General features: G+C 43.7%; 1 protein-coding gene across 1 annotated transcript in view; it reads right to left on the bottom strand.

The window, feature by feature from the left end:
- Positions 1-27,677, bottom strand: part of LOC148507539 (uncharacterized) — a 662,982-nt gene that overhangs the window by 88,547 nt on the left and 546,758 nt on the right. Inside the window, exons 94-95 of the mRNA XM_088445856.1 lie at positions 5,887-6,088; positions 3,606-3,784 (exon numbers count right to left, since the gene is read on the bottom strand). Coding sequence (XP_088301982.1) covers positions 3,606-3,784; positions 5,887-6,088 — 381 coding nt within the window. The remainder of the gene's footprint in view (positions 1-3,605; positions 3,785-5,886; positions 6,089-27,677) is intronic.

Genomic DNA, 27,677 nt, shown 5'->3' with positions numbered 1-27,677 from the left:
TCGACAGGCAATAGATCGACAGGGTCAAAGGTCGACAGGTGCAATAGGTTGACAGAGACAAATGGTTGACACAAAAAATGACAACACAAAAATTGACGACAATAATGGTCGACACATTTTTCAACATTTTTAATGTTAGGATTAGGAGTTAGGCTGAGGGTTAGACACTTGGTGGAGGGTTAGAATTAGGCTAGGATTAGGCACTTGGGGGAAGGCAAGGGTTAGTCACCAGGGGGTGGGTTAGGGTGAAAATAACAAAATGTCAACCATTTGTCCCTGTTGACCTTTGATACCTGTCGACATTTACACTATCGACCATTTGTCAGTCGACCTTATGAACCTGTCGAATATCTGGTGCCAACCTATTGAGTGTCTATCTAGACACTGTTGATATTTTATACCCCCCCATTTGTCGATAAGCCTGCTTGCAACTTTATGCAAATGCAGCCACAAAGCCCTTTCCTGGTGAACATCCATGCGTCTGAATGTGCAAGTACTGAGATGTTGTCTGTAGATGCTGAAATACAGATTGGTGCGTCTATCGAAACTTGCACCAGCTCTTTGGCAGGTGCAGTTTCTCTGTCCGAGTATGGCTTCCTATGCGAACTGTTGAGCGTCTCTGCATGCAACATGCCCGCGACACTCCCATAATACGTCCATAGGATGAACCATCTCCATACGTCCACTAAGCTAGCTCCCGACTCTAAGACTCTGTGTGAACACTATATTTACACATGCACAGTGTGACAAAGATGCATGCACAGAAGAAAAAGTTTGCTCCATTGGGTCCAACATCGGCAGGGCGTGCAACTCAGAATCAGACCCAGTGTTTCTGATGAACTGCAAAGTACAAATGACGGTGATGTACTGAATAGCAAACTGCTTTTGTTCATGTTGCAGTTTGCACAATTACAAAAGATACCCAGTTTGATAAAAGCTCCTTTCCATAGACATTAATATAGATATTATTTAATATAGATATAAATGCATACTCTCTCAAAGACACCTAAAGTATTGGGAGATCTCCAGCATCACCGGGACAGTAGGCAGAGATCCAGAATGCTGTTGACGCTCCCGATATGCAACTGCACATACACGATACTGATGGTGTGATAAAATTGCACACTTAAGGGGCCTATCTAGCCATACCCCGTTCTGGCGGGGTTGGTAAATTGGGGAAATTCAATATGTTGGAAATCCTCAATTCACCGATCTCGACCAAAAAAATTATCCGGATCGTCGAATCAAAGATTTTTAACATACTGTTTTTCCCCCATTCACTGACAGATGGCCAATCATCGATGGCCATAAATCAGGGAATTAGATTGTGGATCAGATCGGCAGAACAGAGAATCAGGGCTATAAATGTATGGATCGCATTAGTGTCACAGAATTTGACTGTCACTTATACCCAATTTTCATTAGAGACTTCATTGGATTCTGCAGGGCTGCCAGCAGAAAATGCGGGATCCAAGACTGAAAAAAATAGGCAGCCCCAACCCCCCAAAGGGCCTAGTACCATTTATTTAAGAAATTATCAGGAAAAATGCTAGTATACTTACCTGTTATCACTGTGGAACAAAATATGAAAATTTGATCTATCATTTCCAAAGTTCATGCGGTTTCAATGATCCCTGGGATAATCACATAAAATTAAGCTTTTTTGACTACAAAAACTTGCATTCTTGTTTTGGACAAAAAGCTCCTTATACAGATGTGTCCTCATACATCTAGCCTCCTTGCACATTCTAATCGCACCATGTTGTGACGTGTAATGTAACATTTCACATGCAGATGTACCCGCAGACGCACAGAGAGCATAGGCATGCTGCATATCATTTTAATCAGCAGAAGCTGCTTGCGCATCATATTCACATCATTGTGTGAATAAGATGAATTTGAAGGTAAAAAGTTGCATGGAAAACGCTCAGTGCTACCGAGGCACACGGAGCTCCCATGTTATGTGTGGAGCAACTTGTAGCGCATGGAGGATAGATGTTTGTGGATACATCTGTAGCTCTTTGTTGGAAGATCTACCTCTTGGCAGTGGAAGGGTACTTGTCCCCATAAAGCTGTGCACTGCATTCCCGAAAACCACCATACCATTTCCTGCCTTGTGTGCATCTACTGTATATGGGAGGGGCAGCAAACAGATTAGTAGGTTGACAGTATTAATGCTGCCTGTATTGCTGCTGGCTGCTGCTTCTCTATGTGAGTGACAGGCTGTAAGTGTGGTATAGCACTATGATACTCCATCGAAACACCACTATTGTGATTTATCACTGTCACAGAAGAGGAGCCTCTGGCAGATCACAGCACAAAGAAGGAAGCATGCAAGGTGTGCTTAAGTTAATGTAACTACTGTAATTAAATAGTCTCCATCTTTCAATTTGTCAACCAATGAGGAGAAGGGTCTATTTTAATTTAAATCCCTGGAATGAATGGTGGCACCACAAGATAAAACTAAAGCACTAAATGAGTCACATCAATCACTCACTATTTTGCATATATAGTATGTGATGCTTATTGGAGTGAAATGTACTTAAAGACTAGATGTTCCAAAAAAACAACAACCTGCTTCTGATGAAACTAGGCGTATTTCAGAGAAACGCGTCCAATCAGAGTGGCTAAAACAGTTTTTTTATGTTATTGTTGTGGTATTATAACACTTTAGTAAAGCACACAAGGGCTATTTTTTTTATTTTTTTTTATATTTGTAATTTGGTAGCTGCTGTAGCATTTACTATTAAATTCTGTGCTTGCTCCCCTATAAGTCTTTTTTTCGCTAAGTGCTTGTGCTGATATTCTTTCTTCATTAATTCGGCATATTTCATAAATAATAATCCACCACGCAACAAAAAAACAAAGCCAGCAAACATATTTAATGAAACATTCTGAAATTATCAGTTATTCATTATATGATCATAAAGTAGTTTTCCAACTTAAAATATGTTACTTTCCACCCTCCTTAAATAAACTTGTGCTTTGGTTATGGTTTTTCTCCAAACCCATCATTTACTCAATTCAGCAAGGTTCCAGTTTGTACATCTGCTGTGATTCTTTCCTCTGCTAGCCAAGCTCCATAATCATTTCTGACCTCCAGAAGAGAGGGACCCAGTGTATGGTTACAAAAGGAAAGCAGTTCCTGACTTGAAGTTGTAGCATCTGACAGTGATCCAATCAGGAAGCATCTATAGTTTATGGTCACACAGCAGTTTGTAAATACATGTAATTGTATTTTTTATTTGATTTAATATTTACTTCTGTGCAGATGGGGCAGCATGTGTTTTGGCATGTTATAATTAAAAATAATTACAATAAAAGTATAATTAGTTTAAAATGCTAGTAGAATACATTATTTTTTTCTTATTTAGATGAGATAAGATGAAAGTTAAGGGATAAAACATGAAAATAAAGGGAAAAAAAATGTGGGGTGTGTTTATTGAGGCAAGCAGAGAAACAACACAGTATTGGGGGAATTTTCATTGGTTCAGTTATGGTTCAAACACTATACTCCTAGGGGGATGACATACTACTTGAGTGCAGCTTTGTAACAATTTTTTCATACCCTTCAAAGTAACCAGAGAAGCTGCAAAACCACATACCTCATGCAATAAATATCCATGATGAACTGCAAACTCCACTCTCAGTGCCAGCAACAAGGCCTCAGGGTTAACCAGTCTCCCAGGGCTTATGGAGGTCAGGGCCTCCTTTTCAGACTTGGCAAACGGCATCAAGCCTTTCTTCACCCACAGATTTAACTGTTTGTGCTTCATATGAAGACCTAGGTGACATAAAATCGTCATATATGGCAATTGTTAAATAGCCAGAATGGTGTATTGCAAGAAAGATATATAGTTATGTTATGCTGTGTGATAAGATGTTAAACAATGGTCACTGGTATTGCTTTCCATACCTCCTCTGCTTTTGTTTTACTTACTAGTGTTCGCAAAAGACTTTGTAAGTCCCATTAGGTTTCATTTTCAGGCAATTTTACAGAATATACTGAAATAGGTGAAACGCTAAATATCCAGTATGTACAGCAGCTTTGATGACATATAGGCTTAGGGTATGCCATGACTTATGCAGCAGGGTAAGCCGCCAAGCTAGCAGTCTGACATTTAGATGGTCCATCTGTTTCAATTCTTGTCCAAATCTATAAAATTAGACCAAAGTTGACAGGACTGATAGTATTAGGATAAAATGTATCACATTATTTATGAGGACATTTAAGTGATAAAAGGAAATACTATTTTGTCTCACTGCTCACAAAATCTTCTTAATTTAGTATCTGAGATGTGCAGCTTCTGGCATTTCTCTGGTCTGGAAACTTTGTAGCTGTTATCTAGCACAGATAGCTTTGCCCATTCTTGATATCCAGGACGAAAACTATTAGTATTATAGAATGAAGTCTGGCTTACGTTTGACTGATTTTCTATATTTCACTTCATAACATTGAATTTTCAATTATGAAATAACAATAGTATCACTTAATATATGGTCTAATTAGCCATTCTTTCAGTATAGCAGGTTTGTGATATGTGTTTTTTAATATACAGGGTGTCCCATAAGTGTGAAAACACCCTTATAGAAAGGAAATGAGCAAGGAAATATGAATCCAGTGTCTACACATATGATATGGGAGTGGGGGAAAACTTCTTAGGGTATGTCACTAGTACGACAGTCATCTTGAAGTCGGCCATCTTTGATTCAACTCTAATTTTTTTATTGTAGTCATGACAGATGCAGAATTTCATAAGAAAAACAATGGTGTTCTTTGTTTTACTGTATCTTTAATCATTATTGAGTTTTAACTGAGTGTTCTTTTGCACGTAGCAGCATTAATGACAATGGCACTAACACAAACACAACAAGTTGAGATTGTCTTGATAGCTGTAGAGCAAAGCACGAGTGCTATTGCAAATGATTTCAACCAACGTCACCCAAACCCACGCCACTCATTACTCACAGTGCAGTTGCCAAACTCCATGCCAAATTTAAAGAAACCGGATCAGTTGCAGATAAACCAAAAAGTGTATGACCAAAAACTGTTACAGATGAAGCAACAACAACTGCTGTGCTGGCACCATTTTCAAGGAGCCCACAATGTAGCACTCGTCATCTGTCTCGTGAATGTGGGGTTAGTCATGTGGCCATTTTGAGAATTTTGGCAGACCTGTAAGCAATATGACCACACAAGGGAGTGGCTAATTGGCACAGATCTGATCATTCAGAGTGTGTATCAGGAAGGTCTATTCTCCTCTTTTTTTTGGATTGGACAGTGATGCCACATGTACAGATAGGGACCACCCTACCATCATATTTCCAATATGATTGGACAGGATTTGGTCTGAGGTTGTCCGCTAAGAAAATGTGCTAGTTATCCAATTTGGGAAAAATGGATTTTATCTAATCTAATTCTGGTACTTTTTAACACATTTCCTTTCCTCAATATCAAATGTTTTACCTAGTTGTCTAACATTAATTTTCTGAAAGGCTAAATGTTAAAGGCACTAAGATAAAAGTTGACATAAAATAAAAAAAAAATCACAGTTTTAATTACTGGTCAGACCAGGAGATCTTACTACAAATGAAACAAAAGTTTGCATTTTATTTTAGGTCACCTAATTCCCTTCTACAGTTAGCCTTTCAGAAACGGTAACGGTAACCCATAAAGCATAACTACATAGTCTGAAAATGGATCTTACTGCATGCATTTACTTTTTAACCAGCCTCTAATGATTTTATTCATCTTCCTGTCAGAAGTCACATCATTACCTGCAGCTCAGAGGACTCTAGTAGATACCTGACATACAGTAGTGAGCCAGTCATTTGTCTATGGTATGAGAATGAAATGTTAGTAGACATAAGTGGTTCATGAGTTACCTTCCAGCCAGGGGACAATATTATGAGATGTGTGGCAGCTATGTGAGGGGAGCCAAGATTTGGGCACCACTGCATTCTGCAAGGCCTCAGCAACATTTCTCATATCTTCTGGTATTGCAGTCACACCTCCCAGCAAACAATTGTATAACATAGAAACACTGTGTTTAATATGGTCAAGGTTTCTGTTCATCCAGTTGCACTCCTAATAAAAGTAATAAAATCAATTGGTTAAAAGAAAGAAACTTACAATTTATACAGTAGAAAATATTGCCTAAGAGGAAATAGTAGCCTGCAAACATTATAAAATAATTCAAAAACATTTGGCACACAGTGAAACAAATTATTTCAATATGTGGAACATGAGCTTTAACTGGTAGGGTCTATTTATACATTTCCTCTGGGGGGATAATTTGGTTCCCTCACATTTCCCCTGTGTACTGTACCACAAGCGTAAGTGCTAGTGTACTCTTCCCCTTTAGCAGGCCCCTTCCCTTCAAAGCTAGATGCGCACTCGGTTGCCCAGGGGAGAAGAACACGTCACGTGCTTACAGTTGAATAAAAGTACAGGGCTGTGAAAATGCACAAAGTAGAGGATCCCAGTGGGTTGGTATAAAGAAGAGAGTTATAGACATGGTCAGGGTCAAAAGCCAAAAGGACAAAGCTGGGGGAGAAAGTCAGACAAGCCAGGTTCATTATAGATAGGATGAACCAGTAACCAATCACTAGTTTATAGCCACTAAAGCACAAGATCTGGCAAGGGAGCCAATATGAGGGACATGTTTCTTTGGATCCCACTGCTGGACACATGCACATTTGTTTGCATTACACTCCCGGACATATGTGCATTTGCATATTCTGATATCATCCTGTATCCAGTAGTCAACAGTGGCGTAATCAGGATGCGACCATTCGGGCAACAGCAATGTCACCTACATTTCTAAAGTTATGCCTATTTAGAAATGCTTTCAAATTCTACCAACCATGTCAGAACTGAGTATCTTAAGGAGCAACAAGATCTATAATATCACAACCCGCATTTCCACTTACTAATTACAACTGGTATTAACTGTAAAAACAGAGGGCCTGATTCAGAGCCGGACGCTCTGACCAGAGCGCTCGCTCTGAATCAGGGTCCTCCTACCTAAAAATGGAGCGGCCTCCTTGCCGCTCGCATAGCTGTGGGTGACCACCCACAGCTTAGGCGAGCGGCCAAAAAGATGGTCGCGATGGTCTTGACCATCGCGACCATCTTTTTGGCCACTCGCGGGCGGGTCTGAAATAGGCCCAGTGTTTTATCCAACACTATTAAAAAATGATAACACTGAAAGCTGTCTGCTAGATGTTAATGACAGGTGACAGAGGCATTTCCCATGTGCAACAACCAAATAACAGAGTCTAGGTCTGGGCAGGAAATGACTACACGAAGGGGGATGCTATATTGGAGGCCTGCCTTGTATACTAGCCATTGGATTGACAAGGCATGGTTTGTCCACTTGCCAACAGACTGGTAGTCATCAAGCTAGAGGTCTACTTTGTAAACTAGCAAACAATGGCCCTCATTCAGAGCTGCACGTTAACAACAGTACGCTCGTTGCGTTCCGATGTTGACTAACCGCGCATGCGTCGGTGTTACACTGCGCATGTGCGTACGGCAGATTGCGAGCTTTTTTTCTCTCGTTCCTAAAATAGCGTACAGGAAGTGACATGTCAAATGTGATTGACAGAACAGGGCGTATTTGGGTGTTGACGGGGGTGGAGATGGAAAAACGCAGGCGTGGCGAGGCGTTTTTGGGGCGTACATACATTAGCAGATGCGAACGTCAAATGTGTTCGGACCGTCTCATACGTCACTGGAACATCCTCTTTCCCTTCAAAATGCTCGCACAGCTTAGGGTCTGGATTACTCGACCACATTGGCGATGGCCTTCTCCTCCGTCCCGGGACTCCACGATGTTGCAGCGATTAATCGCGGGTGGTCAGAAAAGCAATTAGTGTTGTATTGAAAACCGGCTTGGTATGTGTTTGGAAAGCAGTTTATTGGGATAGCACAAAAGCGTACGCAGGTGGAAATCATAGCTGCTAATGTCAGGATTACACAATCAATTTGCGTACATTTTTTGGGTTTTATTTTGGCCTCAATTTGTTGTTTATGGCCTATTGTAACAATAATGTCATCATGTTTTAATTAGCTCCCCTTTTTTTTTTTACTGTGGAATTTGCATCGTTATGTGAATTTTTAAACGTTCCTTCAAGAGGCCTTTTTTTTAAAAAAAATGAAATTGTTTTTTTTGTCAGTTTTTGCCTTTAGGGCCAGGATTAAATGTAACCCATTTGTACAATAATGTCACAATACAATGTCAGATTTTTTTCTGAAATTTATTGTTTAAACACAAACAAATTGGCATAATATTTTGTTGCCTTTTTTTTGTGGCAAAGATACTTTTTCACAAAAATAAATAATCAATAACTGCTAACATAAACGTACAAAAATAAATTAAAAACATTTCACAAGAAAGGAGAGGGAAGTTTTGACCAGAAAGGAATATGAGCCAAGCACAGAAGGAGTGTGGGAAAAGTCGCCATTGCTGTCACCGTTTTTTCGCCCGTTTGGATGGGGGAGGGTGGGCGCCAGACCGGGTCCGGGATGCCATCGGGCTGGCCTGTCCAGAGGCAGATGTTGTGGCCTCTGGACTAGGCACAGGGCTAGGCACATTTGGAGGATTGGCTGATGTTGTGCCAGAGGTGGAGGATCCTGATGTTCCGGCAGGAAGGGAGGTCGGCTCCACCATGTGCTGGCGAACGAGCTGCTCCAGGGCATCGGCGATGCGGATGTTGGCCCTGGTATTTTCCGCCAGGGCCTGACCAATGGTCACGTTGGCCGCAGCATTTTGCTCCAGGGCCTCAGCCATCCGTATCAGACTGGCGTCCATCCTCTGCAGAATCTCCGTATGGAAATCCGATTTTAAATTGAGTTCTGTGAGGAGGCCCACTGCCTGCGAGGGGGCACGCCCTGGACTGGCTTCTGCAGGGTCCTCAGCCGGATGTACTGGTTCCTCCCCTGCAGAGCCAGCAGAAATTCGGCGGCCAAGGCTCCCCTCTGGAGCAGACTCATCCGCCTGTGTCTCTGTTAGGAAAAATGAGAAAAGACTCACATTAGAATCTACATATTGGCACTTTCAGAGTTGGTGACATCACAAGACTTACCTGGGCCAACATGAGGAGCCGCAAAGTCTGGCATGTCCGTATCCATGTTGGACACGCCAAACACCTCCACAGGCTGCACACACCCCTGTGCCAGCTCTTCTAAGTCTGTCAACTCCAATGACACAGGGGTGGGACCCCCACCTGTCCCCCTTGCATGCCTAGCCCTGTCGGCAAGTTTTAGCTTGAGACGATATTTGAAGTCGCCCCACCTGTGGAATGAAATTGGAACCATTATCCTTTTGTTTAAAATGGGGCTTGTTTATAGGGTGGGAAAGTGTTTACTTACCGCCTTTTGACATCCCGGGCTAGACGGACATAATCACCCACCCTATTGACAGCAACGGCGACCTCCTCCCACATTCTCCACTTCTGGCTTTGGCTCATATTCCTGTCTGCCTGGGGCAGGATGTCAACACACTTCTGGATCAAAACCTCCATCTCATTTCTTGTGAATTGTGGCTGCCTTTTCTTTTTGGCAGCTTTGGCGGGTTGACTGGGGCCAGCAGTCTCTTCCATGTCATCGTCCTCACCTATTTGGGTAAATATGCAGATTTAGCCACTTCACAACTTGAACAATATTATGTTTGAAAATAATCATTGAGACAAAATGCATGAAGGCTTTACCGCCGGAATTTTGGCCATTGTTTCCCTGGTCTGAAGCCATGTCTCTGCTTCCAGCATGAAATCATCCAGAAATTCAATGTGATTTCGTGACGTATTTATACATGCGTCCTTAGTTTGCGGCCGCATCATTGATTGTGCATCCTTAATTTGTGCGGGAAAATAAACACTATTTATGGCTTGGTGTGTGTGGATTCGAGGTTGCGTTGTTGGATTATTGGCGGTTAAGTTGGTTGGAGTTTGTGGTTTACGGTTGGAGGATTTGGCGGATTTTGGCTTTTTTTGGTTTTGCTACAGTTTATTTTTTGATCCGTTCGCATTTTTGTTGTTTTTTTTGGGCCTCGTTTCCTGATTTGGTAAGTTTGGTGAAGTCTAACTTGTGGCCAATTGGTGTCTACTTCTTGTTTTTAATTTAATATTTTCAGCTTAACACTAATTTCATCTCTTATATATTAGCTCTTGGTAAGTCCATTATTTTTCTTGCATTTGCGAACTATTTAGCGCATTTTTCGATGCTTATTCATCATGTAAACCAGTTTTTGTTTTCCCTTTTCCATTTTTGGCTTACATTTGACCCCTATTTGACGTACGGTGTGCAATGTCGTTTTGATCGATGGCCAAATGTGTGTTTCGCCTATTTTATGTTTTGGCTTGCACCAATTTGACAAACATAAATTCACCCTGTAAATTTTTGATGTATCATTTTTGGCTTGTTTACAGTTTTGACGTATCATGACAATACCCCGGCATGTAAGCAGCTATGGATGGTATCATAAAGCTAAGTTGTTTTATGTTACTTTTGGGGTGGCTCAAAAGCCTTACATTGTAAACTTTGAATTTCAGGTAGATCTGGGTCGAATTGTTCTGGCCCTGCTCCCGGAAGCCGACCAACTTCAATCTCGTCCCAGGCGTAGGCATCGTAGGCATGCAAGGCCCCAGATATTTCGAACACGTGTTACCCTTTTTGGAATGCCCGATGATGTTTTAAGATGCTACCGTCTACCTCCCAAAATCATCATAGACACTCTCTCATTAATAGAAAGTGATCTTGAGCGGCAAATTGACAGTCCAACAGCAATACCACCACTGACGCAATTTATGGCAGTGTTACATTTCTGTGCCTCAGGATCGTTTCAAACAACGGTGGGAATAGTGGCGGGCATCTCCCAATCCTCCTTTTCCCGGATCCTGAGGGCAGTGATGGAGGCACTTTTCAAGCACCTCCATCATTTTATTAAAATGCCTTTGGATATTGGTGCCCTTAGTGTGGCCAAGGCCAATTTTTACCAAATAGCTGGCTTCCCACACATCATAGGGGTTGTGGATGGTACTCACATACCACTTCAGCCTCCAGCACGGCTGGAGGCAATATTTAGAAACAGGAAACACTATCACTCCCTGAATGTAATGGTGGTATGTGATGCCTCCCTCCAGATCCTGTCCCTGAATGCTAAATTACCAGGAAGTGCACATGACTCCATCGTCATCCGGCAATCAGGGATATGGCAGAAATTAACCAACCTACAAGTTGGTGATGCGTGGCTTCTGGGTAAATGGAGACCTTTAGTACATAACAATGTTAAGCTTGATACACAGTGTTCCTGATGTTGTCTATTATTATTCACAGGAGACAGTGGATACCCTTGCATGTCCTGGCTGCTCACTCCTTATTTGGCTCCCACACCAGGCCCACAAAGTGAGTATAATTCCGCACTTACAGCCACCAGGCAAGTGGTGGAGCGCTGTATCGGCCTTTTAAAAGGCCGATTCAGATGCCTCCACCGCTCTGGTGGCGAGCTCATGTATTTGCCGGATATGGTGTTGAAAATTGTGGTCCTGTGTGGGATATTTCACAACATCGCCATAAGGAGTGGTGTCCCAATGCAGCCAGAGGATGCCTTACCTGAAGATGGCCCCCCCGAGGTTGGTCGGAGGTCAGTATGTGGGGGGGCCATACGCGATGATGTGGTTGCCAGATTTTTTAGGTAAGTTTAACCAAAACTACAGTGTTTATACCTAATGTGTTTGTGTTTGTTTGCGAACATCTAATTTATTTTTAATTTTTTCACCATCTTCTGTTTGTTCACATAATCTTTGGCACTCCAACGCTCACTACTTCCTGCTACCCTTACCAAACCTGGATCTGGTCATTTTGGGCATATATTCTGGAACCCATATCGCAACACCATGTTTGTGGAATCATGTTGCCATGGTCCTTCGTCAACCAGTTCTTGATTGTTTTTTTTATTTAAATTTTTTATTGGTATGTGTTGTATTTGAGATTATCACTGTGTTTTTTTTGGGGGAGTGACCACTTTGATTTCTCATTTATGTTGTGAATAAATGTTTGGAGAGTGAAATGGTCTTCCTTTTTTTGGACGTTAACAGCAAGTGTAACCAGGTTAACACACCTTACATTTGACTAAGGGGTAATCCAGTACTGACACCAGTTGAGGTAAACTGAAATATGTTTTCAGGTTCACAACCCACACCAAAAGGAAGCCTGTCCAAACCTTTGGATTTGTAAGATTGGCCTAAGCAGCTTGCACACCAACTAGGAACCTGTAAAATGTAGAAATATCTAATTGACACTACACCCAAAAAGGGAAATGAAATTGTTACTGTTATGTGTTTCTTGTGGCTGTTTTACATACAAATACAAAACACAATCTAACTTTTAAAAAAGGGAAATCCTTGCAGGAACAGTCTACTTATGTCAGGGTAAACTATCTGTGTTTTGGAAAAAAAGAATGAGCCAGAACGTATATTAGAAATAAAACATTTATTTAGAAAACGAAAATAAACAAAAAAAACTACTGGCGAAGGATGCCAGACAGCCGGTCAAGGCCCATAAGAACGCCAATGACATGTTGGCGCATCTGGGCAACACATTCGTCCACCTCTTGCCGACGCCTCTGTTCCTCTGTGGGTGAGAAAAGTGTGTGGATTAATAAAACAATACGGAATCCACATTAAAAAAACAAAAACACAACAAAATCACTCCTAAACCTAAAAAAAGCAAACCAAAACAAAAAGGGGGTGCTGCCAAAAATACAAGACCTATGTACAAATTCCCACAGGTGTGATATGTGTATGTTGAAATCAGCAGGAAGAGGTAAAGGCAAACTGCTAAATCACCAAAAGTAAACCAAAAAAGCACGAATAAAGGCACGACACATGATTACATACAAACAGTTTGTGCTTAAAAAAAATGCGAAAGAAAAACATACCGGGAGCCAAAACGGGAGCTCCGGAAGTCCCTCCATGTTCTTCCTCGGAGGAGCCTTCATTCCCCAAAGAACGGGGAGGGGTAATGACGGACTTCGGGGAGGGGGTAATTGGAAGAGGGGTGGGTGGAGGAGAGGGGGAAGTGGGACGGAGGGGAAGGAAGCCCGACAGTTCCGGGAGAGGGTCTTGGAAGGCTGGGGAGGAGTGGGGAATAGGGGAAATATTTGGGGTGGAGTGTTGGCTGGGGGTTGGGGATAGTGGGCGGGAACGCCGTCTGGCCGGACGGTGACGGCGTAGTCTTGGCTGTCCACCTAAAATATGTCAAACAAATTGAGGTTAGTTTCTGCCCAAATCCGGGGCCCAAAAAAAAAAAAAAAGCCCACCAACAAAAAACAAGCAAATAGGAGTAGAATGAATAAATCAGAAATAGAGGGAAAACATGGCCATGCAGATATGAGGACAAATAATAAATAGGACAGACAGGAAAACATGCACACGCAGATATGAGGACAAATAATAAATAGGACAGAGAGGAAAACATGCACACGCAGTTTGCCCCACAAACACAAACATGAAAACCACAATACATAACACTTACTTTCCTGTATCTGCATGCGAAAGCATGCCAGCAAGCGGGGCGTTCGCCGTTGCAGGTCTGACCACCTGCGCTCCAGCTGCCCGATGTTGCGGCGTGAACCGTAGGACCGCAGGCGGGACCGTGCCTCCGCATACGCGGAGCGCTTCTGCCGGTTGGTGATGGGTGGAGGCTGGCTGGTGATACGGCGATCCATCACCTCCGTAAGCACCAGCAGCTCGCGCCTGGTGAATGCGGAGGCTCTCATGATGGCAATGGTGTTTTTCATACAAATCATTTTTGATAAAGTGTGCAAAAAATTTCTGATTGGCTAATGTATTTTGGAAATTAACAGGAGCAATTTTATTGGTTAGTGTATGAGTCATGTGTTCAACAGGGCCAGAAATCTCTGGAGAGTTATGATAGGCTTGATGCAGTGACATGCGTAAGCAAATTTAAATAAAGAAATGAACCCCGGGAAATATGCGGGGATCCACAGCAATAGAACAATTGTTTAATTGTGGTTCACATGTTTTTGGAACAATAAAAGCGAATGTTTCATCCGTACGTATTCTGCGGGTAAACCCAAACACGGACAAGAGTAAAGTTTCTTGCATTGTGTTGAAAAAAAAAAAACAATTAAGCTAATTGATACATTGATTGGCATGATACGATTGATGGAGGTAGGCAGAATAAAGGAGCAGGTAATCGACATCTGACAAGGCCACTTCCGGTTTATACTTGTGCGTGCGTTCCCTTCAAGCCATTTCGGGGATGTACGCTCGCTATTTCGCATGCTCGTTAGTTAGAGGAGGGGTCGCCTGAGTTTAGGGAGGAATTTTAGATGCGAACGAAAATACGAGCGAGCCATTGAATTTAAATAATTTTGTACGTACGCCTAACGTACGTGCGCCCGCTTGCGAGTGGGTCTGAATCAGGGCCAATGTTAGCAACAGATCAATTGTTTGTTTTAGAACTTAACTACCAGAATAGAGACTACATTTATATATTACACAATATTGTACATTATCCACTGAAATGGACACCAGTTTTGGATACTAACCACATGGTTGGGGAATTGCTTTCCATACTAGTCACCAGATTATTTATTCTTTGTTGTACACTAGGATATGGACAGGGCTCTATATTTCATGCTAGTAACTAGAATGAGGGGAGGGTAAGACAGGTTCTAGTGGTCTCCAAAGTTATTGAAGGCGGCTCTGCATGCACAAATAGCCTTATAAGTGAAATTGTACGGTCTCTGCCATGATTAAAAAGTATACTACAGAAAGTAATGTATGACATGTATGTCTTTTACACACCTTTCTCTGTATGTCTTCAATTGCTGTAAAGTAGTAGTGAAAGAAACTACAGAAAGTCACTACATTGTGTGGTCATTTTACGTAAGTGCAAGATAACACAACTGCATATATGAATAGTGGTACTTTAAGCTATAACACATTCAGCATAAACATGATTTCAATAGGCACTTAGGGATCTATTTATCAATGGCGCATATTGCAGTGATATATAATGATGTATCACAGCAATATACCATGACAGCAACCCACAAGGATTTGTGCCAATAAGGATCCAAAGAGTTTTCTATGGCTTCACTGATCCCCATTACTGGGTAAAGCTTTTGGCCACTTGGTGAATCGGCTAAGGCTTCATCACCTTAGTGGTATAAGGGCATGACAGTAAGTGGTGGAATATGAGGTACAGCAGGACAAATCAGTGATGTCTCCATGATTAAACCATTGTTAATTTGAGCAAAGCACTATAATAACCATTCTCCGACATTTCCCTGAGAGTTTTTGCATATCAACACTTCATAAATAGACCCCTTAGAGTTTGAAGATGTATAATATAGTATTTTTACATTTTGATTTAGTAACAGTACCTATCGGAGTATCACAGTTGCTTTGATAGGGTGTAGTAGGTATACCGCCGGCCGCATGGCCAGCAGTTCAAATCCCAACAGCAGAAGCCCGGCGGGGGTGAAGATCTCGATCGCTAATTAAGGTAAGTACTGCTAACCTAATCCTCCTTTAGGGGTGCCTAACCCAAACCTCCCTCTAAGTGCCTAACCCAAACCTCCCTCTAAGTGCCTAAACCTAACCCCCCCTTCCCCACAGCCTAAACTTAAGTCTCCCGGGGGGTCCCTAACCCCCCCCCTTGGGGGTGCCAAACCCTAACGCCCCCTTCTCCTAGCCTAAACATAACGCTCCCGGTGGGGGGTGCCTAACCCTAAGTCCCCCGGGTACCCTAAAACCTAACTCTCCTCCCCTGCGGCTGTCCGCGCCTGGCTTACCTTCGTTAGGTATGTCGGGCGTCGAGCTCCTGGCATAGGTCTAACGACAGGCATCAGGTTTTTGACGACTGGCATTAGTACCTTGCTGGGACCGTCGGCTTCCTGACTACATCCCCTTTGATGGTACATGGCTTGTCATATTTATCTATTTGTATTCCAGACTGTGAAAATTAATTTCAAATTCTGAATAATATTGATAATCTATGTGTTCAGCTCTGGAAGCTGCCTTCTTTGTACAGCTGTACTATATTTGGCAGAAGCAGAACATGAGAAAGGTAAACATTGATGTGATGACAATACCAATTCTTGAGATATTTTTTCCTTTTTAAGTCATAATGGTTTGTTAAACCAGCATGCATACAGCAGCGTTTCTTTACATTATTTTGATGTGTTTGCAACTCTTTTTAATGCAGTTTGTATCCTTGCTTTGAAAGCTTGTGGTATGCCTTTTACAGCATGCCTTTTATAACTAGTGAAATACATGATTGTCAACAGAGATTTACCATATTATAGACTTACAGTCTATATTACAGTACTAGCAACTACAGCCAATCTGATTCTCAACTTCTATATTAAAACATATTGGAGACATAGGCATGCGCAGGTGCTGGCACAGGGGGTGCCCCTTCGGCACTTCCCCCTCTGCCAGGTCATGGACTACCCCATCCCTCCTCCCTCTGGGACATGCACTTCTCACCTGGACTCACCGGGCCATGACCCGGTGGAGGGAGAAGTGCCTTAGCGGTACCTCCTGTGCCGGCATCTGTGCACAGCTTTGATTGGAGATAAAGTATATAGATGTGGAAGCAGCATGTGACATTTAAAAGAGTGTACAACAGTAAATAAAATATATTTTTGAAGAATAGAGTGGCAGTTAGTTTTATATGCCGTTTTTCATCAGATGCACAGCATATACACTACTATTCAATTTCCACATAAAGCAACGCATGTCTAAAATCGTATATGGTGAAACGTCCAGTAAATGAACAGTTAAGGGAATTCTATTATTTGAAGGGATGGTGTATGTAAAAGATACAACTATTTTGAGACATGTGTCATCATTATTACTATTTCTACTTTTAAAACACATTACATCAATAAAACGTAGTCAGTAGATCTAATCTAAGATTGTATGCACCAAAATGTAAGATTACTGTATTAAACCTGAAAATGTTTATTCACTGGCTGATTTACCTTACAATTTGAAATTACACTCCTCAAAAATACAGTGGAAGGGGACAATGATTATTTTTAGGCTAAGAGGGGTAGATTAAATCAATTCTGAGGTCTCTTTGCACGGAGGTGCTCATTTCCAGTTATTACGGTAGGATTAACTTCCTTATTTTTCCTTGCACCACTATGCAAAAATAAGCTAGCTTTTCCTACTGTATTATACGGGTTGTGTCGGGATTTCGACGGCCGGCATGCCGTCCGCCGGCATACTAACTACATCCCGTATTATACTGTGGTGTGACATCAGGCAAATTGACTCTGGGCCTGCTTCAGACGCGGACGCTATTTGCGGATGGTCGTTCCAAAAAAGGGGCCGGCTATTTAAATTGAGCGCTCGCTCTTTGCGGTTTGTTGACGCCTCTATGTCTGAGCGAGCGAACGAAAAATGCACTCGCTATTTTGTAAAGACGCCCCTTTGCCGTTCGCATCACACGTCATCTCCGGTATTTATTAGATTAATCGGGTACATCGAAAAGCATCTGAACTGCTCGCAGTGCTTGTGGTAGCTTTTTCTTACCGCTATCACTGCGAGCAGTTCAGGCTAAAAGACAACCAAGTGACGTGGTCGATGATGCTCCTTTACTAATTATGCCCTCCCATTAAACGCCCTTTTTACCGTTAGGCACGCCTGCGTTCAGATCTCCACTCCCCCATTTTCAAGTACCTTCCCCTGTTACCACCCACAAACGGTACATTCTGTCAATCAAATTAGCAGCCCCTCGCTGTTTTGCGAGCGCATGATTTCTGACCGCAATGACTGGTTGGCGCATGCGCATTATGACCCATACGCATGCGCAGTTGTGCGAACATCGCTCAGAGCGAACGAGCGGCCGCTTACATGCGGCTCTGATTCACACATGGTCGCAAGCACTGAGCGCTCTCAACCAGGTCGATGGTGGCCCACAGCACATGAGCACGACGGAGTCGGCTCCGTTGCGCGGATGCGCGAGACCCGGCTAGCGACGGCAATCCGTCGCTCCGGGTCTCGCACCAAAGGGGGCGAGCTGTCGATTTTGAGTGACAGCTCGCCCCGTTTGGTGGGCGGGCCGGGGGGTGGCTGCCCAAATGGAGGCATTCCCATGAGAACGCCTGCCGTTTGGGGGCGGCCCCACTGACATCACGAATGATGTCAGTGGAGAGATTCCGGCTCTGTTAGAGCAAAATCTCTGGGGCTTGCGACCACGAGACCCTACCACAAGGGTCTTGTCGCAAGCCCGATGGTCTTGACCATCGCAACCATCATCATGGCCGCTCGCAATAGCTGTGGGTGGTCACCCACAGCTATACGAGCGGTCAAGAGGCCGATCCAAAAGAAAAAAGCCCTGCCCTGTTTCAGAGCGAGCGCTCTGTCAGAGTGAGCGGCTCTGAATCAGGCCCTCTGTCCCTTAAAATTACTGCTCCATCTAACAACTCATTTGCAAGTAATGGTATTGGCATTAAGGAGGGCCTGTGCAGAAAAGAGATGAAGGAAGCAATTAGAAAATGAAGACTCCTAGGGCCTGATTCATTAAGGATCGCTATTGTGATCTCAGGGCCTGATTCAGAGCCGGACGCTATTTGCGCTCGCTCGTTCAGAAAAAGGGGCCGGCTATTTAAATTGAGCACTCGCTCTTTGCGGTCTGTTGACGCCTCTATGTCTGAGCGAGCGAACGAAACATGCGCTCGCTATTTTGTAACGACGCCCCCCTGGCCACTCGCATCATACGTCATCTCCGCTATTTATTTGATTAATCGAGTACATCGAAAGGCGTCTGAACTGCTCGCAGTGCTTGTGGTTGGATTTTCCTACCGCAATCATGCGAACAGTGCAGGCTAAGAAACAACCAAGTGACGTGGTCGATGACGCTGCTTTGTTAATCATGCACACCCTTAAAACGTCCGTTTTGACCGTTTGTTACGCCTGCGTTCGGATTACCACTCCCCGTTTTCAAGCACCTTCCCCTGTTACCACCCACAAACGCCTCATCCTGTCACTCAAATTAGCAGGCACTCGCTATTTAGCGAGCGCTCGATTTCCAACCGCAATGACTGGTTGGCGCATGCGCATTACGACCCATACGCATGCGCAGATGTGCGAACATCGCTCGGAGCAAACGAGTGGCCGCTTACGAGCGGCTCTGAATCAGGCCCTCAGCTCCGTAATCGCACGCAGATCTGCTGCGAAAATATGTTAATGAATGCTATCGCAATGCCGTCGCACTGCCAGCTTAGAGACGCCCACTGCCTCCCACTACTGATATCTCACATTCGTAATACCTTGCAAACCTCCATAAACATCGGTAACATCAAGTAGCATCGGCCCCTCATGCAGAATTACAGCAGCCCTGACTTTACTTAGAAATTGCTAACCTCGTTGCACACAGTGAGTACTCATGCTGCGTATGCAATCACAATGGCTAATTTTTGCACACCTACGCAACAGCGTTCAAACGGACAGACACGTCTGCGTTACTCTGATCACCCCCTACACCACCCTCAAACGCCTGTCAATCTCTCTGCGATGGCTCTATGTGGTCAGCTTGATTGCAGATCGCAGTGGTGCCTTCGCCCACACGGACGCATGCGCAGTACGCGTCAATCGGCCAACTGCAAGCGATCTTGCAGTTGCGACCCTTAATGAATCAGGCACCTAGAACAGATAACCGTCAGAATACACATACATACTGTATTTTAAAGGTACTATTTAAATATCAACTAAATCTAGTATTTTTAAAAAAAAAAAAAAAAACATGTTAATTATTTATACAAAAGTATAATGCACATTGGGCCTGATTCAGACCCACTCGCGAGCGGCTGTCCGCTCGCAAGTGGGTCGATGTTATGGACTGAGCATGCGCACGACGGAGGGAGCTCCGTCGTGCGCATGCGCCAGACGCGACGAGCGAAGGAAAGTCCTTCGCTCGTTGTGTCCGATCAAAGGGGGCGTGCTGTCAATGTTGATTGACAGCACGCCCCCTTTGGTAGGCGTTCCGGGGGCGTGCCTCCCTGACGGGGGCGTTCCCACGGGAACGCCACCCGTCAAAAGCCGGCCCACTGACATCACTAGTGATGTCAGTGGGAGTGATTTTGGCTCTGATAGAGCCAAAATCACTCCGGAGCTTGCGGTTGAAAACCTCTACCGCAGGCTCCGGCTCGCAATTTCGATGGTCGCGATGGTCACGACCATCGCGGCCATCAAAATGCACGCTCGTATAGCCTGTGGGTGGTGACCCACAGCTATACGAGCGTCCAGGAGGACGCTCCATTTTCATGGAGCCCGGCCCTCATTCAGAGCGTGCGCTCTGGTCAGAGCGTGCGCTCTGGTCAGAGCGTACGGCTCTGAATGAGGGCCATAATTCACAAAAACAAGCATGAAATCATAAACAGATATCTAGTTTTTATGATACATCTGAAAGTAATGTACCAGTCCATACAAAACTGGGATTTCCTGTGTATAAGATCTTGCAGATCATGTCTGCTTTTTTTGGTCAAGACTTGTTTATTAAGTAAGGGCTGTAAGCGTTTAACTGTATCACTTTTCCACAAAGTTTTCTTGAGTACTCAGTATACATACTGTAACTGTTTTCATTAGTTGTGTGAACTCATTTTGCATACCATTGGGACAAACAAAACACTTTCTTTGGGATTGCAAATTCTTATGCTGTCAGTGTATAACACTTATCTAAAGCATTAGATGGAGAGATTGTGATATCTGTGATGTTCAAAATTGTCAGAAGTACATAGAATGCATATTTAGTTTACTAATAGGCTGATGTGGAGCCATTACAGTATTTAATACTGTCCAGTTCCACATGATCCTTTTTTGTTATACTTAAAAAAAAAATAGCAAAGGTCCCACAGAGTAGAATTTACTGTGACCCTGTTCACATACAGCGGTCTATTCATTATGTTAATTATCGGGGCCTGATAATTAACATACAAACTCGACGCAAGTGCCAGAGGAATTCATCATTGGGAACATCTCCTTTATGCCACGTATCTACTAGACGATATATTGTTATCATTCATCGTCCACAATATCGTCCAGTGGATATGCCATCAACAACCAGCAATGCGCGCTCCCGCTGGTCGTTGATGACATCTTTCATCGCCTTACTTGCAGGGCAACCTGACGATATAGTCAGGTTCTGCAAGTACGGGTATGAGGTAGGGTGCTGGCACTGAACGATATCGTTCAATGTGGGTGCTCAATATCATTGATGACATTGAGCACATCCACTGCCGGAGAAACACTAGACAATATCGCTCATGGAGCATATCATCTAGTGGATATGCGGAATTATAGAGAAGTAATCTCTTTGGCTATTTCTCCATGATGAAAAGCCAAATATATAACAGAGGGGGATATTGCTTAAGCATAAGGATCCCATTTAGCAGATTTAAATAGTGGATTTGGACATCACGGCAAAGTCTGCTCGTTCTACATAATGGGACGAACCTTGAATTGCTCACAGGTATTCTAAGGCATAAACATATTATGTTTTTTTCCAGCAGAATACATTTTAAATTAAACATTTCACTAAACCATGTTAACAATTGGTGCCTGCTTAATCAATTAAAAACAATATACTTATTGAATTAAATCATTACAAGTAATTCCAAGAAAAATAAAGATTATATTACACGTTTCTTATGTGTGTGCTATTTATGTGACGCTATTCCTCATAAAACCTATTTAATGTCGATTTTGAGCCTCTTCTATTCCTGCTGTCTTGGTTGAAAATTATGTCATATCTCCAAAAATACATTTAAAGATAAATATGTTCATATTTACCATTTTGACAGGATATCACTTAGTGAGCTTCCATTGAAACACCTCAACCAAATCTAGCAGACCTACACCTCCAACCATGCCTGCAAGGGGGTAATGTCACACTATTCTTCCACCACAGAAGCGTTGCCCACTCATGTTAGCCTGGGAAGCAGACACAGGAGAACCCCTCAAAGAGGAGGAGGCTTGGGATGAAATCCTCACCAGAATCTATGAATGTTTAATTAGCATTGCTAGAAAAGGAACATTCCTACATAGGTATCTGGTCATCCCTGAGCACCTTCAAATGATTTGCCCTGCTACTGTACATTCATTTTTTGGGGGGTAATAATGAAGTCTTTACCAGGCTAACCATACACTTGTCTATGGGCAATATGTTTCTGTGTGCTTCCACACCTCTCATGGGGCCTGATTCAGACCCGGTCGCGAGCGCTGAGCGCTCGCAACTCGGTCAATGGTGGCCCACAGCGCATGCGCACGACGGAGCCGGCTCCGTCGTGCTCATGTGCGAGACTCGGCTAGCGACGGGCACTCCGTCGCTCCGGGTCTAGCACCAAAGGGGGCGAGCTGTCGATGTTGAGTGACAGCTCACCCCCTTTGGTGGGTGGGCCGGGGGGTGGCTGCCCAAACGGAGGCTTTCCCATGAGAACGCCTGCCAAGTGATGTCAGTGGAGAGCTTCCGGCTCTATGGGGCTCTCTGGGGCTTGCGATGAATGAGACCCTACCACAAGGGTCTCGTCGCAAGCCCGATGGTCGCGATCATCTTGACCATCGCGACCATCATCATGGCCACTCGCTATAGCTGTGGGTGGTCACCCACAGCTATGCGAGCGGCCAAGAGGCCGCTCCAAAAATAAAAAAGCCCAGCCCTGATTCAGAGCGAGCGGCTCAGAATCAGGCCCATTGTGTGCTAATTGCTCGTAGTTAGAAAAATAAGTAACCTTTATCCTATACTGTGTGAGGTTATAAACCTATTTGGTTCATGGCCAGGATGGACTACATATTTCACCAATCTCCCCAAAAATTAGGTTTGTCATTTTCATAAAATATGGGATCAGTAGTCTACTACTATTAGATGTTCGGCCTCTCCCAACTCATTTCTTTCCTTAATTTTCTTCCTGACTCTTTCCCACCGCCTTTGCTCTGCTCCCTCCCTAACCCGTATATACAGTACACCTCACCTGTACCTCTTGAATATTCATCTTTTATAAATATCCCCTTACTACTTTCTTCTCCTTATCATTATACACATTGCTCTTCACTGTAGAACCACACTGTTTGCATTTGTTTGCAGCATTTATCATGAAATACAGTATTATGGCATTTATTAACTAATATTAATATGGAGGAAAACGTTTTGCTTCCATACATGTCCCAACCCCTTTGTTAAGAATGACAAGTCCCACTCGTCATCCGCATGTACAGAAAAAGTACGGACAAAAAGTGGGACTTGTCACCTGCTGCATGGGGGGGCTAAATATATATATATATATATATATATATAGATATATATATATATATGTGTTTTTTACCATCCCCACTGATCCAGATGACCGGTGGGGACATGAAGGCAGCCAATAAGGACATCTTGGAAGTGCCTTCGGCATGCATATATTTGCTGATGGCACTGTAATGTGAAAACATAAAACCATTGGGATACGGACCTTAATTTCCTCTATGTCCCCCATCATGTAACATAGAAAGATAGTAACACCATCATTTGAAATAGGGGAGTCCCCTCTTTCGATCTATGTGTCCCATATAAATGTATGCCTTGTGATCAAAGTGTTCGTCAGACATTAACTCCAACACTACAGAAAAGTCATGGATTCCAGGGATGCGAGAAGGTCTCCCCCCAACGTGGCATCCAAAACAGTCCGCGGCATCCACATTTAAAAGAGAGGGATCTCCCCATTCAAATTTTGTTGCCTCCAACTAGATATTCTATGGTGATCACACTTGAACGCCGGACAATGTTACTCTGCGCTTCTAAAACATGTTTTGTGTATATGGGGGAAGGTCCCTATGTGCCCTCTCACACCATAATGACACTAGCAACTGTGTGGCTACCCATATTTGAAAGAGGGAAGTCCACTCTTTGATATTACGTGGCCCACTAGTTGCTATTATCTGGGGATTCCCATTTAATATTACCCTGCTCTATGAAAAACACATATTTTCTGTATATGTGTGGGTGTGAACACAACATGCTCTATCACACCCATAATTACTCCCGTCTTTCAAATTATGTGACCCCTTAGCAGCTATTGTCTAGTGATCACCAGACAATGTCGCCCAAGGCTACATTCATAGATGGGGAAAGGCACATTGCGCCCACACATACATGGAAGCACCCTGCCTTGAAAGAGAAGAGTCTACTCTTTCAAACAATGCGTCCCCTTAGTAGTTATTGTCTGGTGATCTTCCCCATATTGTGTCATATATAAAAGGGGTCCCCTCATTTAATGCGGTAGGTCATCTATTTTAAAAAATGGTAGTCCTTGTTGGGCTATCATATTATTCCTACATATACAGTAGTCTGGGTACACAAGGAGTCTGATTCACAGTTGCAAGTTACTCTCATTGTTGCTGCGTATTTGGACGCAGCAATGATAAGAAAATATTATAATGCTGCAGGAGACGTCGGAGGACAAAAGATGCCCCCTGACAGCATCGCAGATCCAAGTACTGCGTATGAAGATGCAGCATCGGATCACCATCGCTACAATTGACTTACTTAGAATGACCACCGGAACTGCTCAGCCGGGGTCAGGAAATCTGCGTTGGAAGACAGAAACCCGGGCCTTGCCACTCCCAGAAAAAAAGTACAACACACCTCCATTTTCAGGAATGCTAGTCGACCTTGCCCACTCTCCACCCCAAACGGCCGCAGTATGTCAATCATGCTAATGTTTTGGGGCACTGCGAGCGTTAAGTGCAGATTCTGCGCATGTACAGATCTCTAATAATTGGACTTGTACGCAAATCATCGGGTTTGCGTACAAGTCTGAATCAGGCCCAATATACATTTGTGAGATTATCTGAGAATTTTATGACCTCACAGAAGATTGTATAATGTGTATGCATGTACAATCTCCATGGTATAACGCCGGATGCCCGCACATATAATTACCCATATACCATCCAAACGGTGCAGCACTCCAATGGCTTCCAATAAAGTATAGAAACGGTGGCTTAAATTAACGTTTTTAGTGCCAAGTTTAATAGTGCGGCACTTTCATCAGAAACTTGGCACAGAAATGTTAATTTAAGCCACCGTTTCTATACTTTATTGGAAGCCAGGAGTGCTGCACTGCTTGGATGGTATATATATATATATATATATATATAAAAAAAACAAATTCCGATAGCCGGCACTCCTGTGCTGAAACGGGATATATTGCGCCCGATGTCCTCCTTTTACCTCCCTTGGCAGGGGGATAAATGTGAATATAATAGCAGACAGGCGGCATTCTCGACGGCTTAATGATGCAACAACACCGTAAGATGAATCAACGTTTCAATGCTTACTGCATCTTTGTCAGGATTAGGGGTGAGCGGGTTCGGATTTCTGAAATCCGAACCCCCCCGAGCCCCCCCGATCCGAGTCCGATCCGAGTCAGGCTCTACTTTTCCCGCCTGACTCGGATTCTGAAATCGAGGCAAAACGTCATCATCCCGCCTTCCGAGTCTCGCGGGTTTGGATCCTATATAAGGTACCCGCGTCGGCGCCATTTTCTCACTCGGCTGTGGACAGTGAAGAGGGAGGGTGGGAGTTAGGGCTGGCTGGGCTGTGTAGTGTAGTGTAGTGCAGAGTAGTGTTGTGCTGTGCTGCTGTTGTCCATAGGGGCTGTGCCCACTACTTCAAAGTCCATAGGGGCTGGCTGTGTTGTGCTGTGCTGCTGTTGTTAATAGGGGCTGTGTCCACTACTTCAAAGTCCATAGGGGCTGGCTGGACTGTGTTGTGCAGTCAGTTGTCCATAGGGGCTGTGTCCACTCCAAAGTCCTGTGCAGTGTCCCAGTCCTAAAGGGGTGCTGTAGTGTTGTCCAGGGGGAGCTCTGTCCATCAGGGGTGCTCCCCCCAAGTGCTAAAAAAAAAATATTTTTTCTGTGTTTGTGAATTGTGTGCGCAGTAGCCGCACGTGTATCAACAAAGTAGTGCCAAGCGTGCGCCTGTGTCATAAGTAAAGGGCCGGCTGGCTTGACCGTTAAAGGGTGCTGTAACCCCCAAAGTACACTCCAAACCAAATAAAAAAATATTTTCTGTGTTTGTGAATTGTGTGCGCAGTATCCGCACATGCATCAACAAAGTAGTGCCAAGCGTGCGCCTGTGTCATAAGTAAAGGGCTGGCTGGCTTGACCGTTAAAGGGTGCTGTAACCCCCAAAGTACACTCCAAACCAAATAAAAAAATTTTTTCTGTGTTTGTGAATTGTGTGCGCTGTAGCCGCACGTGCATCATCAAAGTAGTGCCAAGCGTGCGCCTGTGTCATAAGTAAAGGGCCGGCTGGCTTGACCGTTAAAGGGTGCTGTAACCCCCAAAGTACACTCCAAACCAAATAAAAAAAAATTTTCTGTGTTTGTGAATTGTGTGCGCAGTAGCCGCACGTGCATCATCAAAGTAGTGCCAAGCGTGCGCCTGTGTCATAAGTAAAGGGCCGGCTGTCTTGACCGTTAAAGGGTGCTGTAACCCCCAAAGTACACTCCAAACCAAATAAAAAAATATTTTCTGTATTTGTGAATTGTGTGCGCAGTAGCCGCACGTGCATCAACAAAGTAGTGCCAAGCGTGCGCCTGTGTCATAAGTAAAGGGCCGGCTGGCTTGACCGTTAAAGGGTGCTGTAACCCCCAAAGTACACTCCAAACCAAATAAAAAAAAAAATTCTGTGTTTGTGAATTGTGTGCGCAGTAGCCGCACGTGCATCAACAAAGTAGTGCCAAGCGTGCGCCTGTGTCATAAGTAAAGGGCCGCCTGGCTTGACCGTTAAAGGGTGCTGTAACCCCCAAAGTACACTCCAGTCCAAACCAAATAAAAAAATATTTTCTGCATTTGTGAATTGTGTGCGCAGTAGCCGCACGTGTATCAACAAAGTAGTGCCAAGCGTGCGCCTGTGTCCCATAAGTAAAGGGCCGGCTGGCTCATTTCTTAAAGGGTGGTGTAACCCACAAAGTGCACTAGTCTCCAACAAAAATAAAAAATTATTTTCTGTGTTTGTGTGCGCCTTAGCCGCACGTATATATCAATATAACGTAAATGGAGGACCAAACTTTCTCCGATAAAAATAAAATAGGGAAAGATCAAGAACCACTTCCTCCTAGTTCTGAAGCTGCTGCCACTAGTCATGACATAGACGATAACATGCCATCAACGTCGTCTGCCAAGGCCGATGCCCAATGTCATAGTAGAGGGCACATACAATCCCAAATGACAAAGTTCAGGAAAATGACCTTGAAAAAAACATTTAAATCATCTGAAGAGAAACGTAAACTTGCCAATAAGCCATTTACGACACGGAGTGGCAAGGAACGGCTAAGGTCTTTCCCTATGTTCATGACTAGTGGTTCAGCTTCACATGATGATGGAAGCCCTCCTCCCGCTAAAAAAATCAAACGAGTTAAGCTGGCAAAAGCACAGCGAAGAACTGTGCGTTCTAAGAAGATATCACAAATCCCCAAGGAGAGTCCAAGTGTGGTGGCGGTTGCGATGCCTGACCTTCCCAGCACTGGACGGGAAGAGGTGGCTTTTTCCACCATTTGCACGCCCCCTGCAAGTGCTGAAAGGAGCACCCACAGTCCACTTGCTGATATGCAAATTGAAGATGTCACTGTTGAAGTACAACATGATGA

Source organism: Taudactylus pleione, unplaced genomic scaffold (genome assembly GCF_031769625.1).
Source record: "Taudactylus pleione unplaced genomic scaffold, aTauple2 ptg000391l, whole genome shotgun sequence".
Lineage (NCBI taxonomy): Eukaryota > Metazoa > Chordata > Amphibia > Anura > Myobatrachidae > Taudactylus > Taudactylus pleione.
The sequence above is the reverse complement of the archived record's forward strand: the minus strand, read 5'-3'. Positions and strand labels throughout refer to the sequence as shown.